This window comes from Euphorbia lathyris, chromosome 8 (assembly GCF_963576675.1).
Source record: "Euphorbia lathyris chromosome 8, ddEupLath1.1, whole genome shotgun sequence".
In the NCBI taxonomy this organism is placed as follows: domain Eukaryota; kingdom Viridiplantae; phylum Streptophyta; class Magnoliopsida; order Malpighiales; family Euphorbiaceae; genus Euphorbia; species Euphorbia lathyris.
In genome coordinates, this window is record NC_088917.1 from 66,487,672 (window position 1) to 66,512,003 (window position 24,332).

The 24,332-nt window shown below is 33.6% G+C and overlaps 1 protein-coding gene and 2 long non-coding RNA genes across 6 annotated transcripts; 1 reads left to right on the top strand and 2 right to left on the bottom strand.

Moving 5' to 3' along the window:
* Positions 1–2,537: 2,537 nt before the first annotated feature.
* Positions 2,538–5,942, bottom strand: LOC136201917 (uncharacterized). Its single transcript, XR_010674185.1, has 4 exons — positions 5,649–5,942; positions 4,669–4,877; positions 3,217–3,712; positions 2,538–2,813 (listed from the first exon to the last, which is right to left on the bottom strand). It is a non-coding gene; the product is annotated as an uncharacterized lncRNA (long non-coding RNA).
* Positions 5,943–11,746: 5,804 nt separating this feature from the next.
* On the bottom strand, positions 11,747–20,880 carry LOC136202960 (protein FAR-RED ELONGATED HYPOCOTYL 3-like). Of its 4 annotated transcripts, none has more exons than XM_065993980.1 (4): positions 20,517–20,880; positions 13,559–14,907; positions 12,837–13,465; positions 11,747–12,752 (listed from the first exon to the last, which is right to left on the bottom strand). In XM_065993980.1, exons 3-4 carry the CDS (start codon positions 12,961–12,963, stop codon positions 12,124–12,126), a joined length of 756 nt encoding a protein of 251 aa, XP_065850052.1. In that variant the 5' UTR covers positions 12,964–13,465; positions 13,559–14,907; positions 20,517–20,880; the 3' UTR covers positions 11,747–12,123. The 4 variants fall into 3 exon arrangements, 2 of the variants coding, with proteins under 2 accessions (XP_065850052.1, XP_065850051.1); XM_065993979.1 differs by lacking the exon at positions 11,747–12,752 and having other exon boundaries at positions 12,768–13,465; XR_010674683.1 differs by lacking the exons at positions 11,747–12,752; positions 12,837–13,465; positions 13,559–14,907 and adding an exon at positions 16,240–16,818.
* Positions 19,272–21,326, top strand: LOC136202961 (uncharacterized). Its single transcript, XR_010674685.1, has 2 exons — positions 19,272–19,684; positions 20,876–21,326. It is a non-coding gene; the product is annotated as an uncharacterized lncRNA (long non-coding RNA).
* Positions 21,327–24,332: the final 3,006 nt, after the last annotated feature.

The window sequence follows — 24,332 nt, forward strand, 5'->3', positions numbered from 1 at the left end:
AATTTGAGGCTGGGTTTAACAACACCCAAAAATAAAGAAGTTGAGGAGAGATGTCGACGAATTGAAATTAGGAATAAGGAGTGGGTATTTATAATAATTAAATGAGACTCATACAAATTATTATTATTTTGTAATGTTTCTTTTTGGGTAAATTACACTCATGGTTACTGAATTTCAATTCTTAACGGTATGATTATTAAACTTTACACTTTTTTTTTTATATTAGTGGCCACTTAACTTTAACCAAGTCCTCAAAATGACCGTTAACGACCTCAAAATAAAAATATTCAAGAATTAAAGTTGTTCAGAACGCCATTTATCATGAAACCACATTTTTTATTTTCCAAAATCATCTTTTTTGAAGCTTTCTTTCTCTAAAAATTCACCCTCTTTCCTAACCAAACAACACCTAAATGATCTCAAAACGAAATTTTTTAACAATTAAAGCCCTTGGAATATCATTAGCTTTTCGATTTTTTATTTTCAGACCGTCGGCAGTCGTTTTAAGGCATTGAGTGGCCACATGTATTAAAAAGTGTAAAGTTCAGTAGCTATATTGTTAAGAATTGAAATTCAGTGGTTACAATGTTAAATGAGTAAAGTTCAGTGACCATCGGTGTAATTTACCCGTTTCTATTTTATTTATTTCTCCACTCAAAACCATCACTCATGTGAATCAAAATCAATTTAGAATAAAATTTAGTCAAATTCAAACATAATAAAATTGGACCCACCATCTTTATATGGCTCACAAAATATTAGAAACTAATAATAAACTACCTTATTAAATGTTACTTGCCCATAATTAAAATTGGTGTAGGCCTGTTCATGGATTGGATCGGATTGGGCTTGAACCGAATCTAACCGAACTTGCATATAATTAGTTTGTCCAAACTCACTCCAACATGTATTAAATTCGTATTAGGTTCGAGCTGGACTGGGCCAGATTAAAGGGACTGATTTCGAAGTCCAGCTCAGGTCGTCCAGCTTATTTATTTTACATTAAAAAAAATAAAAAATTAAATTATGATTAGTATAAAATACAATCAGCAATTTAATTTAGGGTAAATTCTAAAAGAAACCCATGTAGTTTCATGTTTTTCCAAAATAAATCATGTGGTTTGTTTTTACAAAAAAAAAAAAAGGATTGTGTCATACGCCGTTACAAGAATTACGGAAAATGACATAACAGCGTTAAATTTGATGACGTGACAAAGGGTAAAATGGCCTGAATTTGTTGGGGGATTCTTCTTCTTCTTCAAATTCGGGCCATTTTACCCTTTGCCACGTCATCAAGTTAAACGGTGTTAAGTTATTTTCCGTAATTCTTATAACGGCGTATACCACGATCCTTTTTTTTTTTTTAAACAAACCACATGATTTATTTTAGAATTTACCCTTTAATTAAATATAGACTTGTTTTTATATTTTTTATACCGTTTTATGAAATATTAATGGTATGCAAGATTTTATTTTGTATTTAAAAAAAATGCATAGATCGTACGTGATGTATCATATGCATTATATTTTTTGAGTTATATTCTCTAACAAATTTTAATATATCAAATATGAATTACTTTTTCAATAAAATAATGATAAAAACATATAATATAAGGACGGGTCGGAATGGCCGAGCTTGGGAGTTTTAGACAAATCCCAAACCCCAACCCATTTTATGTGCGGTCGTGAACGGACCTGGATCGGGCCGGGCCAAGCATAAAATATACATGTCCAAACCTAATTCATAAAGAGCGGGTCGGCAGGCCCTTGAACATGTCTAATTAAAATAGTAAGGCTTAATATCTTTCCAGCCCCTCAAGTTGTTCCAATACTGCAACTGACCCTCCGAACTTAGACTTGTGACAACTAACCCCTCAACTTGCTTATTTGGATTAAATAACCCCTCAAATTGCTCAATCGGAGCAAATAACTCCTCAAATTGCTTATTTAGAACAAATAAGCCCTAAACCACTACAAAAAATGGCCTACAACGACACTAAAATTTAAGGTTTAACGACGCTTTTTGGTGTCCCTAAATGCTTACCCATGCTTTTCAAAGCGTCACCGCAAGCGTCATTAAATCGTGTGTCGTTAATTTTAACGACACATAAAACATTGTATGTGTAAATTCAGTCCGACGACATAATGCACACAAAAGTCGTGATGTTTCCATCGCTTACATTTTTAGCATCATGATTTATTTTATATTATTTAATTTAATTTCAGAAATTTCCACTACGTCTTAATAAAACGTCGCAAAATTCACAACACATGAAATTTGTTATGTCGTTATTTTGTTTTAGAAAATATTAATAACGTCTTAAAAACCACGACACTTTAATTTAATTGCATCTCCAAATTGACGGCATTTAGAAAAAAATGTCTACATTTGACTACATAAAAACCCATTACGTCCCAAATACAATGACATTTCGCAGCTACATTATTGCCTTTAAATTGCAACACTTGTATATTATTATGTCCTTAGTATAACGAAATTTTCATAAATAAGCGACCAAAAGCTCGCAACGCAATAATTACAAAAATATAAAATATTAATAATAATTATCCAAAAATATATCAATAATTACAAAAATAACTTAATTATTATTTATCATGAAGCTCATCAAAGAATACAAAAAGAGTGCATGATTATCACTTTTTTTTCTTAACTGAATTGTAAGCGTCAACTACTTCTCCTTGGTGATTCAAATTCTTCTTGCGTCACTTCTCTTTCCTTCTTTTGCAAACCTCGTACTAATCCAGAGCCTTTTCAAGTTTAGAACAGGTTATCAGATAAAATTCTGATAGTACTGCACATACAGACATAAACAGATTAGCAAGAGCAATTTCAAACATAAGACGCCCTACCTAACGTATGAGGTACATTATACATACAATTGGATTTTCTGTTCTTTTCTGTTTCTTTTCTGTTTCCATTACCACTTCCTAGCTAAATTTTCTTAAAAATAAAGTTTCCGGGTGTCTGTTTCAGTTTCAGTTTCTGTTGAAAATAGACGATACTAGTGCATTTGACAAAAAAGGATCTAACCCAATTTCTTCTTTCTAACAGACACAAAACAGCCATAGAAATGATCAAGGGAAGAATAACGTATGAATAACCAAATTCTCATTATGAAACTACCTATCTCAAGTATCACAAGAATAAATTTCATATCTACAAATTAGATGGCAATAGAGACAAATAAGCCTTACAATGTAAAGAGAGGGGAGAGAGCGCAAAGGTTTCTAAATCAGCACGTATCGATTGCATAAGATACTCCTTCGAAATAGGCGAGAAAAGAACTCATATTCCTTTATGTACTGCAGATTCTCTATAATTTCATTCTCACCTAATCCCAGAATCATTTACAGTAGGTACTTTAGCAACGTAACCAGACAAGTCCATATCGATAAGCGACATATAGTATGGAACATGTACAAATTCTGAAGCATCCGCAAGCAACGAAGACTTCATTGCATCCGGAACAGAACCAGACGCTTGATTGATATGTTTGGGTGTGCTTGCACTCAAAGTAGACTGACTGGAAAGTTGAATTTCAACCAACTTGTTGTCAAACATAAGCTTGTTTCTCCTAATAGCATCCATCTCATGACCAGTTGGTATGAAGGTGCGTGAATGATAGTTCTGTGTTTCCCCATCTTCATCGCTATGGTTGTAGAGCACATAATTATGATAAGTCTGTGCAAACTGCAAAATCGACATATAAGTTGTTGGCATCAGTAACCATACAAACAAAGAAGCAATATTGTGACTACCAAATGCACCAACATACTCTTTGTAAAGAAATGCTAAGAAATGACCACCAAACTATAAGCATCTCGACACACATGATATTGTTTTGAAACTGAGCAACTTCGTCAACCTTCTTTATGAATCCAGATTTCGCAGCAAGAAAAACCAAAACTCCCTAGAAAATGTAACAATTAGAAGTTACACAATAGAAAGGCCACATGCTAAGGTCTTTTCCACTGCACTTTTTGAAACTGAGCAGCTTTGTCAACGTTCTTTATGAATCCAGATTTCACAGCAAGAAAAACCAAAGCTCCCTAGAAAATTTAGCTAGGAATAGAGAGAACAAGAATCAAGCAAATTCTAAAGGCCAAAACACATGATTTAATGGTTACCAGAAGCAGAAAACCAACAGAATTTCAAACTTCTTGTAGTATGATTTGTCTTACACTGCCATCAAAACCATTCTCTTCCAATTAGCAAGAAAAAATACTAAGTTTGAACCAAAGTAACAAGATTCTAAAATGTTTTACACAGATGTTTTGTTCAATAGATTGATGATGTAAAGAAAAGATGTGGTAATTAAAAACCAAAATCTAAGAAATCGTATTCACCCTTTCTGAGTAATCAAACAAAAGGATAAACCAAATGATACCTATAACTAAAACGGGAAAACTGGTTTTGATAAAACATGGGCATGAAACTAGAGGAAAAAGAGGAGACAACTTTTTCAGTACTAATCACCTAAAACAAGTAACCTATGCTCTCTATCCTACAATACATGTATCAACATCAAAGCCCCTAAATTCCTACTGTACAACATTATTAGTTAATCATAAAGTACACCCACTAATTAGCTGTCAAATTGAACTAATATCTAAAGTATCAAATGTAAAATTGGGGAAAACACATACATGATCTGAGAATCAATCTAGAGAATGTTGTACTGATGATAATTATCAGATGGATTGAACCAGAGACTGTATCTTTCTTCTCTGCCAATGCTGGTGCTTCCATTACCATAAACATTAGTCTAAATCCTCCAATATTGCCTCTTATATTACCCCAAGAACTCAAAATCGATTTCATTTTGATTTTTCTCAAATATGTCACCATTTGACATCTGTTAATAATACAAAAATTGCAACTTCATCAGTCCAATTAATTACTTATGCTATGGAATCCTAATAAATAAACTGAATCGTATTACTCACATAAAAAGCAACCACAACTCCGGCAATATAATAAGAAGGCAACTTGATAGAAGCACTGATCATATAAGTATAAATTGTAAGAAACGAATCCGGACCCTGTTCATAATCCCAAAAACACTTTAAATCAAAAAGCTCAAAATCATTCAATTTGAAAAGATGATTTCAAACAGGGCACCTGTTCTTTCATCAAGTGATATATGCACTGTTTCAGGATCAAAAACACTTTGAATCAAAAACCTCAAATTCAACCACAGACCAAAAAGCACTAACATGAAGAAATACAACTGATATTGCTAATAATAGAGAAAACCAAAGGAATCATTCAGTGTTATTAATGGAGAAATTTAGTATATATGCACTAATTTCAGCATCTGCTACTCATCAATTTTGACAAACACACAACAAGCATCACATTACTAGTAATGCTAAAAATATGTCATACAGTTGACGAAACCAAAAGGAAAATTGATAGGAAACACAATGATAAACCATTCTTCACCAAAGGAATTATGAGCCTAACATATCCAAACTGAATTCCTAATTCTCAAATATCCAAATTTGTCCTACAGAACAAACCCAATTAAGATTCCACTATCTCATAAACTATAAACCCAATACCGATATCATGTGGCGATGATTTCTAAGCAGATTAATTAAATTGGAAGATGAATCTAACTTACGAATTGAGATGTCGAACTGTATGAAACAGAGGTTCCGGAGCTATGCGGCTTTCCGATTTAGGTGATTTGATTCTGAAACACCTAGATTTTTACCAATTTCTGAAAGATCCATCCAAATTGCTTAATGGGCTTATGGTTTGATGTTTGTAATAATGAGAATTAGAGAAAGGGAAAGAGAAGCCAGAGACAGATTGGTGAAGGAAAGAGGATTAGAGAAACGGCCGGAGCTGTGGAGGAGACAGGCAGAAGGTGAAGGAAGGATTTGGGGCTCGAAATCACGGCAAGGATGTGAATAGCTAGTGCTTAAAAAGGGCCAAAACTTGGGCCCGTTTGGAAAAAAAATTGGGTAAGTTACACATTCATCATTATTAGTTGAAATATTTATAACTATCTCATGTTTATAAAGAATTTTTTAAAATGTCAAGTAGTTGAATAATAAAAGTGGTTTTAGCATTCTTTAAAAAAAAAAAAAAAAGAAGTGGTTTTAGCATGTATTTTTTTAAAAAAAGAGTGGCTTTACACGGTGAAACTCATAGTTTTTTTAGTTTTTTCAAACTAAAAAAAAAAACCGTATATTTTACAAAAGTATAATAAAAATTTCTAATCTGATTTTATATGTAATTTTCTCAAAAAAATATTGTGCTTTGTAAAATTTTATGCAGCGAAAATATTGTGTATGAAAATAAAATATTTTCTATGTTTGAAAACAACACTGGAAAATATTTTCCAACCACTAAAAATGTGAAAAAACACACAAAAAAAAGTGAAAACTTATTAAAAACACAAAAAGTGTAAAAATGCGAAAATCACGAAAAGTAAAAGAAAATATTAAAAACATGAAAAAAGTGGAAAAACACGAAAATGTGAAAAAGATAATGTTAAAAACACGAAAAACGTTTATTTCACATTTTCACATTTTCTATATTTTTTTTTGTACATTTTCTCGTGTTGTTAACGTTATTGTGTTTTTTTGCATTTTTTCGTGTTTTCACGTTTAGTTTTTTGGTTTTTTCCTTTTTCACATTTTCTTTTTTTTCACGTTTTTTATTTTTCGTATTTTGTTACTTTTTCATTTTTTCATGTTTTCGTATTTTTTACGTTTTCGTGTTTTGTTTGCATTTTTTGTCTTTTCATGTTTATCGCGTTTTTCACTCATTGTCACGTTTTTGTGTTTTAACATTTTTCGTATTTTTTCACGTTTTTGTATTTTTTTTATTTTTCACGTTTTTGTATGATTCATATTTTCTCACTTTTCATGTTGTTCATGTTTTGTGCTTTTTCAAGTGTTTGCTTTTTTTTTTTGCGTTTTTGTGTTTTTCACGTTTGTTCACATTTTCATGTTTTTTTCGGGTTTTTTTTATATTCTCGTGTTTTGTAACATTTTCACGTTATTCATGTTTTTTCGTGTTTCATATTTTTATATTTTTACATTTTTTAACGTTTTCACCATTTTTCTCTAAACGCGTATGTTCTGGGGAAAATGTTTTAACCTTTTGAAAATGGTAAAACATTTTCCCTTATTTCTTCATTTTTTTTCAATTGACTTACCACTTATTTTCCTTTGACTTATTTTTCTGCCCAAACAAACACTGGAAAATTAGAAAAATATTTTCCTGCAGAATATTTTTCCCCAAACAAACAACGTCTAAGAATTTGCTTTTGTTCATACCACTGTATATTGGTCTGATAATTTTGCATGCTATCTAGTTTTATATATAAAACCTATATTTGTACTTTATTAATTTCAATTTTTTTAGTCCTCTTATGTGTCATGAATTCTAAATTTGTTACTTTTATTTAAAAAAAAATCATATAACAAGGTATAAAGGTAAAATAAGTATAAAATCTTAATAATTAAGAAAGCTGATCAAATAAAATCTTATATACAGTAAAACCTCTATATAGGAATACGTTTGGGATCGGACAATTTGTATAACAATTGGGAGGTTATTCTTATATAGAGTTTGGTACCCAAAAAAAAATCAACACTTAAAGTTTATAAATTTAATGTTTAGCATATCAAGTCTACGAGTTTTATTTCCAATACCTAAAGAATTGGAAGAGTTTTGAGTTTAGTTTCCAATACATAAAGAAAAGAGTTTTATGGGAAAATAGTAAGAATTTATAGTTAAAGTTGGAATTTGTGTGCCAACTCATATTTAATCTCAATAATTTTTAAATTTTTTAATAAATTTTGTTTAAATCCTTAATACATATATACATTATTTACATAATTATTCCTATATAGAGGTATAGTTTCTAAAGGTGGGACTTGGATTATGTATAACAATTAACATTTGGGAAGTTATTCTTATTTATAACCGGCCCAAGTTGGGACCGAAATTTTTTATAACAAATTGGAGGTTATTCTTATATAGAGTATTCCTATATAGAGGTTTTACTGTATATGAATTTATTATTACTATACCTTTACTTGCATAAAAAAATTTTGGTATAGACATTGAAAATTAACTAAGATTCTTTATAAAAAAAAAAATCGGATTTGAAGATACTAATAGGAATTTGAACAGACAAAATTTTGAATAGGCAATAATATTAAAGAGATAATTACTCAAGTTTAGTAACTTGAGCTAACATTAATTAGTACTCCCTCCGTTCTTTATTAGAAGACGTTTTAGAGTGGATTTGCAATTCTTTTATATATGACGTTCTTAACTATTTTTTAGTCTTTTGTCCAAATATGGTTCTAAATTTAAGTCCGGTATATGCAGTTCATCTTCATCTTTGTTAGGCTCACTGTTTAAATCGAATAAAAAAAATTAGCAGAAACCATTGTTGAAGAATACCTATGTTATTCCTTTGCCTTCCTTCCACATTTATAAACTGCTCTAAGTTCATATTCAAAATTTTGAATGAAATATTTAGGGGGGAGAAATTGTAAAGCATAACAAAAAAATTAACTTAAAACTAATGGCGCCATAAGATTTTTTAAGAATTAGACCAATGATCGATAATACTCTAGTTATTTTAAACGTTTAGAGTAATTACAATCGGAGAGAGAGAAAGAAAACAGCATAGGAATTTGAGTTATAAAAGAAGTTAAATAAGGGTTAATTTGACATTTAAAAGCATGATGAGTTGTGCCTTGTTTTCCGTGGATAAGACTAAAATGTCTTCTAATAAAGAAGTGGGCTGCTATATACCGCAAAGGTTATACTTTCTACCGCACTTTTTTGACAATTTTGCCCTCCTCATAATTTAAACTCCAAACTCTCAAATCCTCTCTAACTTTTTGGATTTTCAAAAAACCCGACCTAAAACGACATGCCGCCAAAGGCAGGAGCGGGTAAAGGCTTCATGAATGCTCCGGTAAGGTTTTTTTTTAAATTACTCCGAAATCACAGGTTCCGCCTCCGAATTGGAGGCGGAACCCGTATGAATGTAGCCTAAATGGACGGACCGTGCCGTTTCCACCACGGGTGGAACGGACGAACTGCCCGTTCCACCCGTGCTGGAAACGGCGCTCTTGTTCCACTGTATGGTGGAACGATAGGCGCACACCGTACGGTGGAACGAACGTACCAGGTCGGCCCTATGGCCGACACGAGCGCCGCAACCGTCCGACTGTTGGACAATGAGTCCGGAATTTTGTTTTTTTTAAATAACTTCGTTCGACCCGGCCTATGGCAATGCCAAATTATTAAAAAAACCGAAAAATGAGAAATTGAGTATATTTAAATAAAAATGCGTTATTTGCTTATATATGTAAAATGTTTTTGGTTTTACAGGCTGATATTGTTGAGGCCCGTTCTGGACAGAGACATACAAGGTCACGTGTTGTGAGTGCCTCTGCCCGGAGGGAATGGGCGGAGCAACGGACAGAGTAGATATTGATGGGGGATGCCTAGAGGGCACAGCCTGAGGAGATGGCGGATGCTGTGGAGATGGAAGGAGATGACTCTATGCCTCCTCAGAGTTCATCCTCTATGCGAGTACCTACTAAGACCATACCGAGGGGGTCGTGATAGACATTTTGCTTCTACAGTAGGATCGTCTTCGGGTGAGAAATTTAAATTTAATTATTATTATGTGATTTATTCGTGATTATTATAAAATATACGAATATAATAAATGAATTTACTGTAATTTCAGGTAGCAGCAAGCGCTCGAGGAGTGATGGAGAGGATGACTGGATCGTGAAGACCCCGGTTCCTGGGGGTCCATCTGATGGTCTTGTGATCCCGAGCTTCTTGGGACATATTTCCAATGCTATCTGGAGCGGGCAGGATAGGGGCCTCCTCAGGTGTCAGACACGATCAGTATATTATGGGAAGCTGTGTGTATGGTACGGTGGTGCTTCTCAGCAGATCCAGAAGCGTATAGAGTCAACTGGATTGTCCCATTTACCTAATATCATGTATGGCCACATCGATGTGCCCCTGATTGCGGCTTTTGTGGAGCGGTGGTAGCCAGACACGTCATCATTTCATATGATGTTTGGTGAGATGAGCATTATGTTGCATGATGTGTGGTAGATTTTGCGCATCCCCATCGATGGGGCTATGGTGACTGCTGATGCGAGTGTTGAGGAGCTTCAGTCTTGTGTGATGGAGCTGTTTGGTATGACTCGGGCGGAGTTGCAGAAGGGTCACTACAGTAATGGTGGTATACAAGCGGCTTCTGTCCTGGATTATTGTCAAGGAGATCGGATTCCTGATGCACAGGCTACTGCTTAGACGTTTCTGATGCTCGGTTGCACATTGTTCGTGGATAAGAGTGGGGACCGCATTCGACCTTCTTGTCTGTTGGAGGTACAGGACTCTGTATCTGGAGCCATTGGACTCTCGTGGGGCTCAGCTGCACTAGCATATCTATACCGTCATCTAGGTATTGCTAGTAGAGGAGACTGCGGGCAGATCACGAGTTGTCTGACACTGCTTCAGGCATGGATTTATGAGTACTTCCCGTGATTCAGGCCTCAGCGGGAGGGAGTCACATTGGATCCAGCGACACCGAGGGCTTGCATGTGGCCATCTATACCGTTGGAGAAGAGTGGGGATCGACTGAGATCATATCGCGTCCGGCTTGATAGATTGACTGCTGATGAGGTACAATTTAAATTTAATTAAATAAACCAAATTCATTTACTTGTATTATTTGTATGTTAATGTTGTTGTATACATCTGTAGGTGATGTGGATACCGTATGGTCCTGATGTCATTACGCATACCCGTAGGAAGATATACGCCGGATAGATACGTTACAGGGATGTGATCGAGCCGTACATACCGGGGAGATGCCTTCGCTAGCTAGGTTACGTGCAGACCATACCCCGACCGATCTTGAGGCCGTTGAAGTCCGTACGTCCTTGGTCCAGCTTGAAGTATCGGGTAGAAGTGCCCGCTGACATGGCGGAGGATTTTTGGACCTCGTTTCCTGAGGCGGGCATGCTTATATTGTCTCGGTTCACTCTTGCACGGACTCCTTCGGACTGTGAGGAGCAGTACATGCCGTGGTACTACCTGCATTCACACCCTCAGCTACTATCGGATATGCCTGCACCCGGACCGGTTATTCATAATCGCTCGAATAGCGAAGTGGTAAGTAATTTAATTTTTAATCAATTTATTTACAATTATCAAATTATATTAAAATAAATGATATTTATTCATTTTGGGTTTTTTTTTTTTGCTAGTGGGTTAGCCGTTGGGCTAACTGGGGAGAAGGTGCATTAGCCGCGATGAACCTTCTTGATGAGGATGTTGCGGCTGAGTGGCAACAGTCGTACGACCAGATTTTGGATGCTTGGAATTCGGCCAAGTGATTTGTGGTTGTATTTTTAGTACTTTTTATTATAAGTATATTGTCGTTGGCATTTAGATAATATTTTTAATATGTACTTTATATTTTAGTACTTTAATGTTATAAGTACGTTGTTTATTACCATTTGTTATCCAGAGTCAATCAAAATCAACCTGTAACGCATATAAACCTAATAGAATCAATACAGACCTAATACAGACACAACCTGTAACTCGACTGAACAAAACTGAATCAAAACAGCAACGGTTTGTTATCTAGAATCAATCAAAATCAACCTGTAACGCATATAAACCTAACTGAATCAATACAGAATCAATACAGACCTAATACATACACAACCTGTAACTTGACTGAACAAAACTGAATCAAAACAGCAACTGTTTGTTATCCAGAATCAATCAGAATCAACCTATAACGCATATAAACCTAACTGAATCAATAAAGAATCAATACAGACCTAATACAGACACAACCTGTAACTCGACTGAACAAAACTGAATCAAAACAGCAACTGTTTGTTATCCAGAATCAATCAGAATCAACCTATAACGCATATAAACCCTGAATCAATACAGAATCAATATAGACCTAATACAGACACAACCTGTAACTCGACTGAACAAAACTGAATCAAAACAGCAACTGTTTGTTATCCAGAATCAATCAGAACCAACCTGTAACGCATATAAACCTAACTGGATCTAAGTTGAACCAGTCTTGTCCATTGTGTTGTCCTAGCTGCATAAATGCGATCCCACCCTTCAACGCTACGTTCATGGTGTTGTTTCCACCATTCTAGTACATGGGGGACTGGAAAATTAGGAGATAAATTTAAACGAATATAGTGGCGACAGTGCGTACCCAAATGAGCTATGAAGATCTCTCGTTCTGGTCTTGTAGCAGTGGAAGGGGCATACACTGGTAAAACAGTACCACAAAAACTAGAGTTATTTCCACCCAGGTAACCGAAAAACATTACAGCAGCATTGTACAATGTAGCAATCAGAAACAAGTCATTATAAGCGAGCATCCAATGCTCCTGCGAACAAGCTCCACCGTCCCAACTGATTCTATTAATTGCTGCATCAACACCGTCAATTAACACAGATTCATACCAAAAACAGTTAGCAATTACTTCATTCCTAAGGTGATGCCTAACTGATTGCCACTTCTCTTCGGTGCCAAAAATGTAGGAAGAAACAACACGGAAGCCACAATTTCCACCACCGACTACGTCGCAATATGTTTCAACATAGGGCTTAATGATCCCAATTATTTTGTCAGAATGAACGAAATCATTAACTTTATATGTATTTCCATCTGCATTGAGTGAAATAAGATATTGTAAACCGCACATAACTTATGTTAAGTGTAAATGAATTAGATATTGCAAAACTGTATTACCTGAGGATGCAAAATTATGGACAGATGATGAAGAGCTTTTCCTACCACTTCTACCATGGCTCATAAACGAACTACTAGAACGAGCACGTCCACGCCGAGTTTTGTTGTACTCCCAGGCACTAGGCATACGTTTTGTAGATTTACCCGCCTTCGGTCATCCTCGAACGTTAATTTTCACATCAGGTTCGGTGTAATGTGCTTGATCAAGGTGTAGTTGATCATGTATAAGTATTGAAATGTTTCGCAATAAGGCTGGGTCACCTTTAGAGACCTGGTCGACTAAGGATTTAAAATATCTCTGATCCTCTGTCTGATCATGACACCCTTCAGTTTCATGAGTCTGACCATAATTAATCAAAAGTGTTCTCCAGAACACATGAACCCTCTCAACACTGATCATATCGCCAGAATCATAAGCTTGTTTGATCTCGCATGCACATGGTATCTGATGAGAGGTTCTCAATACACATCCACAACGCGCATTCACTTCATGGCTCAAACTTCTCATGCGAGCTAACTCAACATTGATCAGTTGCATGCAGTAGTGTGAGACTTTGCATACCAGGTAGTTAAAGGGGAATCCGGAGTAAAAGACTCCTTTACGAAGCCTAGACTGCTCAAGCATGTACCTAATAAGAACATAAACATACTATCAGTTGACTGAGATTTACAAATACATGATAAGAATACAAACATCTTCCAATAGAACCTATTGAAAATACCTGATATTAGTTGTTTAGGCTTCTATCTGCTTATGAACCTTCTGCCATACCGTATCCAGCGATCCTGTGGCTGTATTGAGCCATTGCTTTAGACTCGCATGTTCGCTCTCCACACGAGAAGTGGTTGTGTTGCCAAAATGTAAGAAATTTTTCATCCATGCAACAACAAACTTCTCCTTATGCACCAACCACGTCTCCTCAACGTACGAGATAAGAGTTTGGTACCTGCTCATCGAATCCTGCATCTTGCCCAGATTTTCCTCGTACTCCGCAATGGATAAAGATTCAATTAATGTTCTCCATTTTCCATTCTTGAATTTACCGGCAATTGATTTGTCTCCCATAATTTTGTACGCCCGATCTTCTACATCCTTGTTTATATGCCAGATGCATAGCAAATGTGCTGTGTGTGGGAAAACCTCCAGAATCGGTTTCAACAACCCCAACTCCCTATCACTGACGATAACAGTCGGGTTGAGATCAAACCCAATCAAAACCCTCAGCCAATGCAGGACCCAACGGTAACTTCCTTCAGTCTCATCTTTAATGATGGCATATGCGATCTTGAAATTGTTATTGCAAGGCGTCATCCCAATAATTTCAACAAATGGCATTTTGTACTTGTTGGTTTTGTACGTTGAATCGATACCGATGTACCAGTGATAAGTCCTGAATAAATCTACTGATTCTGAATGTGCCATAAACACATGTGTAATCACGCTGGAATCACCCTCAGTTTGCGTATAATGAGCATACTTGTTCTCGAGAGCAATATGATAGAACTGACTAGCCAAGTCTCTACCTTCGAACCCATCCTTCCTCATCTTATCTCTATAGTTGTAGACGTGTTTAATTGTTGGGTTGTCTTTAGGATGCTTTTCTTTAACGACTGCTAAAATAGCACAAGGCTTTGCTTGAGCCGAACTCATATCACGAACGATTAATTTAGATGCGATACTGAGTCCGCTCATCTGCCGACTTCCCTCTGGATACACACGTAACGAATGATTGTGCTGACCAGTTAATCCAGCCTTAGCCTTTATCCCCCAACCAGTAAGTTCTGACCATTGATAGGCTTTAATCTCAAATTTACACCTGCACGCTTTAGTTTTAGTTTTTCGTATTAACCCTGCGTCATCTGTTTTCCCCCTGTAGCGTTCACCCCGTGAATATCTCAATTGCTTTTGCTTTCCACCATTTTTATGCGAAGATATTATAATCTCAAACCCAATTCGAACAGCTACCTGTTTTGCCCAAGTAACCGCATCTTCACACGAAGGGAAAACGGTGTCCGTTATAAAACGAGAACTGTAATCAATGCCGTCGGGTTGCCAATCTTCTAACGGTTCCTGAATATATAAAAAATGCATAATATGTGTTAACAATACGCACAAAAATGTTAAAAAATGGCATTCGGGTGCATAATAGGTAGTAACAATACATGTAAAAATTTAAAAATATAAATTTAAGGCTTAGTCGGGTAGTCTGCACGTTAAAAATTACAATTCCGAGCTTGTTCGGGCCTCGTATAGGCTAAACGGACAGGCTTCCCCGTTAAAATGTAAAAAATGGGGCAAATTATGCCTAAAGGGGCAGCCTGACTGTTCCACTGTAGGTGGGAACGGGCAGGTCACGCTGCTCGTCCGACGGCGGAACGAGCGCTGCGTGCCACCCGTTCCGCGGCTCGTTCCGCAGGCCGAACGAGCGGCGCATGCCGCTCGTCCGCACGGCCGAACGGGCAGTTCGTCCGTTCGGCCGTGCGGACGGGCGGCATGTGCCGCCCGTTTAGGCCAAATCCATTTTAAAAAAAAAATCAAAAATTAATAAACAAAATTTTAATTTAAATTTATATCGTAGGATTACCTCGTGTACAAAATCATGGTCTTCGGGAATGCTCGGGTCCATTTTCGTCCAATTAGGGTTTTTAGGTTTGGGAGAGAAAGAGAGGAAAAAAAAGTTTTGGTTTTTGATAAAAAAATTATGATAAGGGCATAAATGTTAAAAGAGTGCGGTGGGTGAAAAAAAAATTGCGGTATATAGCAATACCCATAAAGAATGGAGGGAGGAATAAGTAATAAATAATAGTAATAATTAATATAGTAACGAAAATTTGGATAGACACATAATTTGAATAGACATTAAGAATCTGCTTTCGTTCAGACCACTGCATATTAAACTGATAATTTTGCATGCTATCTAGTTTTATACATAAAATCTATATTTGTACTCTATTAATTTCAATTTTTTAGTCCTCTTATGTGTTATGAATTCTAAATTTATTGCTTTTATTTAAAAAAAAAAATCATATAACAAGGTAAAAAATGAAAATCAAAATATATTAGGTTGAGTTTTTTTATTTAATTTACATTTTGTTATTATAAAGCATTAATTATTATAATTATTGATATAAATTTTGTTGATAGTATTAATATTTTAGTTGTATAGATTAAATACAATTAAAAAATTTAGTATTATTATCATTCGTGCTTTTTATTTAGTTAAGGGAGCTTATTGATATTTTTAATAGTTTAGGGTCCTAGACTTTGAAGTTTTAATTTGAGTCTATATTAGGTTTCAATTTACCCAACTCCATCATGTTATTTTATACTTGTTACTAATTTTTGTTAAAGTTAAAAGAACAAAAAGAGAAGAAAAAAAAAGATTATAAAAAGAAAGGGATGAGTGTAATAATGAAAGGAAGAAAGAGGAAATAAATAAATAAGTGAGATTTTAAGGGTTTTAGATTTGTTTTTTTAAAGTTTGGATTATATTAGATTCAATGAAAACTGTTTTTTTTTTTAAATGGTTTAAAGTTAAATTTGCAAGATTATGTATGGATTTGTGTAAGATTAGTTTTAAAAAATTGGAAAATTAAAAAATGCCCTTATTCAGCCTATTGTAATGTGTACTATCACATAATGAATTCTCTTATTAGAATGTTTCATGTTTTCTAATTCTTCTTATGTTGCTGCTTGTAAATGACGGTAAGCTTCTACACATTTGTTTTTACTATGTGCATTAATTAATAAATATAAACATTACTAATTTTGTTCTTCAAAACAATATATAATAATGGGGGTACACATTGCAGAAGGTGGGAAACAATGTTGGGCAAAAAGCGCAAAATACAGAGGAATAATAACAAATGTGCTAATGTTTGAATAAATGAGAGATTTGAAAGAGGTACTTGCAAAGGACTTATCCACCATCATTGTTATTGCTATAAGGACTGTTCGTCTTCGCTTTTTAGGAAGTCATAGCTACACAAAATAATATAATAAGATAATCATAATAATAATAATAATAATCTTTTTTTTGAATTATTTTTATATATGGTTCTATTTTTGCTACTTTCATTTTCAATTATTTAGTAATTAGTGGCGGAACTAGGATCTTGAAGGAGCCGGAGCTTAAATGTAACGTCCGTGTCTAAAATTCTAATCTTCGATATATTATAATATAATTTTTATAGTGTTAATTAATTACGAACTTAAATATACTATCGGGTTTAATTTATCGAGTTTAATTTAATGTCTTTAAGTATAAATTAAAAGTTCTGGGAAAGTTTTATAAAATATTGTAAATTAAAGGACTAAATTTAATATTATTTTGAATTAAAAAGCATATGCACGCATAAATGTATTTTTTTATTAATGTGACTTAAGATTTAAATTTTATATAATATGAATAATAATTAATTAAAAATACATATTATAATAATAGCAATATATTATAAAGTGGTATATATATTTTTGACACATATCTAAACACTTGTCTAAATTAAGGATATCATATCTAATATTTGATGGAACATTGACATATGGCATATGAAATTGTTTCAATTTTGCCATATGTCATATTAAAAAAATAGTTGATAACTCTTATGCAAAAAGTTCCTAATATAAATTTGTATAAATTTGAGGGAGGATATATATAAAGATATATAAAATTGATGAAGGGTTTTGAGAATATATTATCTAGCTAACTACAATTTCGTTGAAATTTGGAGGGTCTTGAATCAACAATATAAACATTCCAACTTTCAAAGAACTTTGCTTAAATTTCCGTTAAACATACCGATCAGCTGTCAGTGGCTCGGTGACCGACGACAACATTTCGCTAACTGTATTTTATATCTAAATTATTTTTATAACTGTATTTTATATCTAAATTATTTTCAAAATTCTCTAGGTATGATTTTAAGTAAGTTTGGTTTCGATAGTCTCGTTAATTTAATATATTTATGATTAAAAATTTAGCGTCTATGAATTACTAATAAAATATAAAATTTAGACTAGTTGTCTCGTAGATTTATCGAAGTAAAATTTTGTATTAAGACTTTTAGCCGCGTAACGAGTTTAAAGGTATAATGAGTCCAAAAACAGCTAAGTCGTTTAAAATTAATATCTCAACGACCGAAAATAATCCAATAAGAATATTTTGATTATGTTAAATTTTATTAATAAAATAGTTTAAGCAACCTTATTTTGTCGTATTAAAATAGAAGGATTAATACTGGTATTTGCCAATTAGAGTCGGTATAAATTAGATTAAATTTCTACAAGAGTTTGAATATAAAATTAGTATAAGTCTTGAATATAAAATTAGTACAAGTAGACTTATGACTCTTAACGAGTCTAACTGAACCTTCGGTCGGATCTAACTATACCGGTTGTCGCAACCGGAATTTTTCCGGGCGCGGACGTCGGGCGTTAAAGATCGGGTTAATTAATAGTTTTGTCGTTTTTAAACTGTTTTTTAGAGTCGCCACCAATCAAAATTAAGGTGTGATTGGACACCGAAATTGGGTAAATTTTAATGGATAAGAAGGTCTGCGAAATAGAGATTTTAAGTTCGTTTGTCGGTTACGTGTAGGGAAGAAAACTTCAAGTAATCACCCTACCCCGCCCAAAATTGGTACTAAAAGATGTGATTTTTATATTAAACTTACTTGATTTATCTGATTCATTTCTTTTTATTTTATATATTTTTTTTATAATAAAGGCGTATAGGTTTGAACCATTTAATTTAGCCGAATTCATACCCCTATAACATAGACGTATAAATTGGAGCCGTTTTATTTCGATTAATTTGATTTTGACCGCTTTCATACCCCTATAGCATAGACATATGAATTGAGTCGTTTAATTTTATTTTGGTCCATTTCATACCCCTATGACATAGACGTACGAATTGAACCATTCTAAATTATTTATTTATTTTGACCGGCTTTATACTCCTATAATATAGACGTATAAAGTAAGTAATTTCATTTTAATTAACTTTATTTTAGACCGATTTCAAACCCTTGTGACATAGGCGTGTGAAATGGACCGTTTCGTTTTAATTCATTTTATTTTGACCGCTTTCATACCCCTATAGCATAGACGTATGAATTGAGCCGTTTCATTTTAATTTATTTTATTTTAACGTATTTCGTACCCCTATAGCATAGACGTACGAATTAGACCGTTTTAAATTATTTATTTATTTACTTTTGAGCTACTAAATAATGAATTTTGCATTATTACATTTAATGTATAAATATAATAATATAGTTTGACCAGAATCAATAATTAAACTCTTAACTTAATATATTTATATTATAGTATTTTAATTAATCAGAAAAATGAGAAAGGATAAAAAATGACAAGCAAATTCTAATTCGGATTGGGCTTAAGCCTAAGTAAAAGCCTTTTCCCTAACCAATTTCGACCCTATTTCCAATCTAGTTATCAAAAGAATTCATCCTAATCTACTTTCTAACCCTAACCTTCCTTTCATTGTTTCAGCAGCCCTTTTCTATCTCCGGGAAACAAGAACTCTAGGGTTCTCCCATGGCGGACTATTTCCTCTCTACGACAGCCTCTCAAGACACCCGATTCTCTCACGATGGTGGTTCGTCCATTTTCTCTCGTCACCTCACTACTAGCAGGCCCCTATTCCGATGACCCCTCTCTCTCTAGTCTAACGATTCGGCTATATCTATAACCAAACGACGACCTTGAATCTAGAATGAGTAAAGGAGACAGCAGCGCCGGACCTCAAAAGGAATCGTAAAAGGGAAAGGATGGGCAGGGTGACGGTTCGACGGAGTTCCGGAAACAAGTGCGGGATTTTCTTTAGGTATATTTCGATCTGTTCGTATGATTTTCCTCTGTTTTTCTAATTCTCCACTTTTTGTTTGATAAGTCAATTGCATTTTCTGATTTGTGGTAAAAGGCTTCTATTGGAGTTTCTTTGGTTTTACTTTTTGGGTTTGCTGTTTGGGTTGATTTTTGTTAGTTTAGTTTGAACAATGCTAACGAGGTTAATATGGTTCGCTGTTTGATTGGGTTTTATGTCAGGTGTATGAAATTTGGGAAATTCCCTGAAGCTATATTAATGTTCTATTTCTTGTGTGAAATGGTGTCATTCAATATATAACACATGGTTTGCCCTTGTTGTCAAATATATGATCTCTAGATATGGAGTTTTAAAAAATAATGAGTATTCAACATTAAGGTGCTTGCTGAATCGACTAACAAATGCACTTTCAAGTTATTGTTTCTTTTCTAATTTTATTTCTGAAACAATCGTGAAAACAGAGCTTTTAGATTACTGTTAAATGTGCTGATGTCTACATTAAACACCAATCAAACATATTCTATGGAGAGAATTCCAGTTGAGTTATTCTGAATTGTTAACAGGATTCAGGTTAAGGATTATATCTTTGATTGCCTGAGAGTTTAGGAACCAGCCATATGTTTCCATTTATTCATGCTTTCATTACAAATGCTTAAAAGGCACAGTTGGAGGACTTTAAATGATTTGAAAGAATATAGCATATCATTCCATTCATTTACAGGACTCCAACAGAGAAAAGTTAGTTTGTCCACTATAGCATAGGAACTCCCTAACAATTCTCTGAACTGTGTTTCTTAATGACAATATAGGTAGGTTGGTGAAGAAATTTCACCTGAGAAAGTGATTTTTGTCCGCAGGTAGTCTTGATGCTTTCTTTATCCCTCTTTTCCTTTTTTGTCCGTCACCTAGCTTGCTTCTGTCTATTTGTTTTCTGTTTGATGAATCTGATTGGATTTTTCTGTTTTGCTATTGCTGAAGGCAAGAGAACAAACGAACTCCTTTCCTTGTTTCTTTTGTCTGTGACCCTTTTTTACTCAAGGACCACTTGTGTTCCCAGCTTTCTTCTTTCTATGTTTTTTCTGTTTGATGAATCCGGTTGGATTCTCTGACGGGTTATTGCTGATATTGGTTTCTATTTGATAAATCTGGTTGAATTCTCTCCTTGGTTATTACTGGCCTTTCGTTTGACAGGGTCTTGAAGTTTACAGATTTCAGAAGTAAAGATGCTGAAGATGAAAAGAAGTGGAGATGGTCTACCTTGGAGAAGTGTCAACAATCCTCTGCTGTTTTAGAAAGAAGTGAAGAGGGAAAGAACCTGAAGTTCCCACACTAGAAGTCCCCTCAGTTGTGTGCTTTTTGGCTCTCTAAATAGAGAGCCAACAGCCTTAGTGGAACTTTGGCGTGGCTACCTAAATAGAGAGCCAACAAATGTGTTTGTTGGTGGCCAAGCAATGGGACGTGGACACTGCTTTGGCCACCAGGAAATTATGAATTTACATATAATTTTGTATTTTGTGTGTATTTATTTGGTATTTGTCTTTGAGTGGACTTGTTGGAATTGGTTTGCACTTCAAGACCCCTTTTTTTTTTGTAAATCCTGAAATTCTATAATAAAAATAATAATAAATCTTTTTTTATCTAATTATTCTTTTTTTTATCTTAACAAACTCAATTAGAATAATTAATGCTTATTATAAACATAAAGTATTAACAAGGTTTTTATTATTTGTAAATGTAAACATTAATTTGTATGTTGACATCATTTCACACATTAGTATTTTTCTTTTTGTAAGATGTAATTAAGAATAGTCTATAACAAAATATAAGTATATCTACTAAATATAGCAAAATATCGATATATTTAGTAAACACGGCAATGTAAGTATTTTATGAAATAAATTGGCTAAAAAGGTAAATTTAAGAAAAGATGAAAATTTACCCCGGACAAAATGGGTATCTACACCGTTTTAATGTTCTACGTAATGACAGATAAAAATAAGTCCCGTAAAAGTATTTGGTTTAAAATTTAGTTTTAAATTATTTATATATATAATCTTTGAGTTATTTTGAATATATTTTTTTATTAAATTGTTTGAAATATATTGTTTATATATATTTGATTTTGATTGTAGAATAATTATTTACGATTGTGATATTTTGAAAATTAGAAAATGAGTTTGACAATTTTATATGAAGTATTTTTGGATTGAGAAAGCTGATTCAGGTGTTGTTAATATTTTTGTGATTTGGATTGAAGTTCAAATATGATTTTTATGTTGCGATATTTTGAAAGATAGAAAAATGGTTTTGTCCATCTAGGATTGCCCGGGGTAGGAGTTGTATTTGTAAGACCATACCTAAGGGCGGTATGGCCAGAGTGCACGGTTGGTAGTCCTAACGTTAGGCAATGCGAGATATGAATGAGATATCTCGATTATTGATATGATTGATGTTATGATAAGCTACACGGGTGGAATTCGAGGATGGACATACACGCAAATTTTGTATTATGTTTTGATAATGTTGGATGATTTGAATTATAATGTTTTACGTTTGTTTGATTACGAGTTGATTTGTTAATTGGTTTGATTACGAAATTGGGTTGATGAAACGTTTATTCGTTCATGAGTTAGTTGGTTTGTTAAAGCGGTTTATTCGATTTGATTCGTTTTGATAAAACGTTGTTCGATTTGATTCGTTTTGATAAACGTTGTTCGATTTGATTCGTTTTGATAAAACGTTATTCGATTTGTTTCGTTTTGATAAAATGATTTATATATATTAAATTATATAGTAATAAAGTGAAATATACAATTAAGTTATTCACGAATCAATCAACGTGTCAATAAGTTAAAATGAGTACCTAAGTTAAGAGAACTACCTAAAATAGGTAGAACTACGTGGCTTTGATTCCCGATTTAAAGATCAAAAGACATTCGGGATACGTAGGAAGCTTGATAGAATTATCAAGTCCAAATCAAATAATTAAATAAATTTTAGGGAGTCCGAATAAATTTTTATATATTAGAATATATATTCGGGTTTCAGGCTGTCCGAAGTTCGTTATTTTATATTCCGTTCATACCCGATGCCGTTTAGGATCGGATGTGACATTAAATATTTAATTAAAATTTCACTATGTGCATTTGATACGTAATGAGCACCAAACTAATTAACCCCTTACATAAACTTGCTAACATACAAAATGGTTTTTTAGATATTTTAAAAATTATGTTAAATATTGTAAAAAAACTGCATTATCATATGATAAATTACGATATACCTCGCACACTGCATCATAGTCTGATTGATGTGGTATGCCGAGAAATTTTACCATGCGCCAGGCACACCATATCAGATTCAGATTCTGACGTGGTGTGCCATAGCCATTCAAAATGAAACATCTGTAAAACTAAACTTAATAATTAATGAGGAAATACACGTTCATTTATTTAGTACCGTCCCTTTACGTTTGAGATCTGTTTTTCCTTCCCCGACCACCACACCTCTGGTCATTCTCTTCCGACCACCACCATCCTCGTTTGATTCATTGAAACGGTTTTTACCATTAATTACTGGTTTTTTTTTTCTTCTTTACTACTCTTTTCTTGTTGGTTTTTCCATATTCCATGGCTTGGAAATCTTTAAGACCCAAATCGATGTAACCTTAATTTAATCGGAATTAAATTTCTGTTAAACATATTCCATGTCTTATTGCGTTAAACAGAATTGATTTTCCAGACCCATATCTCATTGTGGCAAGGAAGGTTTATTTTAGAAATGCAAGGAAGGTTTGAGATTAGATTTTGGATTGTGGCTGCACCAAGATTTTGAAATCTAATTAATTGCATCATATATATAATCATATAAGAGGAGAACGAATGAAAGTAGTAAAAATACAACCATACATGAAAATAATTCAAAAAAAAAATAATATTATTATTATTATTATTATTATTATCTTATTACATTATTTTGTAATAATAGAAATAAATTTACTTATGACTTCCCAAAAAGCGAAGACGAACAGTCCTTATAGCAATAACAATGACGGTGGATAAGTCCTTTGCAAGTACTTCCTTCAAATTCTTCACTTATACAAACATTAGCACAGTTGTTATTATTGTTGCATCTTCCTCTGTATTTTTCGCTTTTTGCCCAATATTGTCTCCCACCTTCTCCCGTGTGTACCCACATTCCTATACATTGTTTTGAAGAACAAAATTAGTAATGTTTATATTTATTAATTAAACGCACATAGTAAAAGAAAATATGTAGAAGCTTACCATCGTTTACAAGCAGCAACATAAGAAGAATTAGAGCACATGAAAAAACTCTAACAAGTGAATTCATTATGGGATAAATAGTATAATAGGCTAAAAGAAAAACTAGAAATGGTATTTTTGTATAAAACAATCGTTTATGAATTCATTAGATAGTTGTATAACTCTTTATATAGGGATTAGGAAGGGTATTTTTGTATTTTTATATTTTTTAAAACAAATCTTATACAATCCCATGTAAACTTCCACATTTAATTTTAAACCTGTTTTAGGATAAAAACAAGTTTTTTTCAATCCAATGGAATCCAAATTAAAAAAAAATATTGTCTAATAAAGAATGGTCTTTCCAAATTTATGAAATAGTA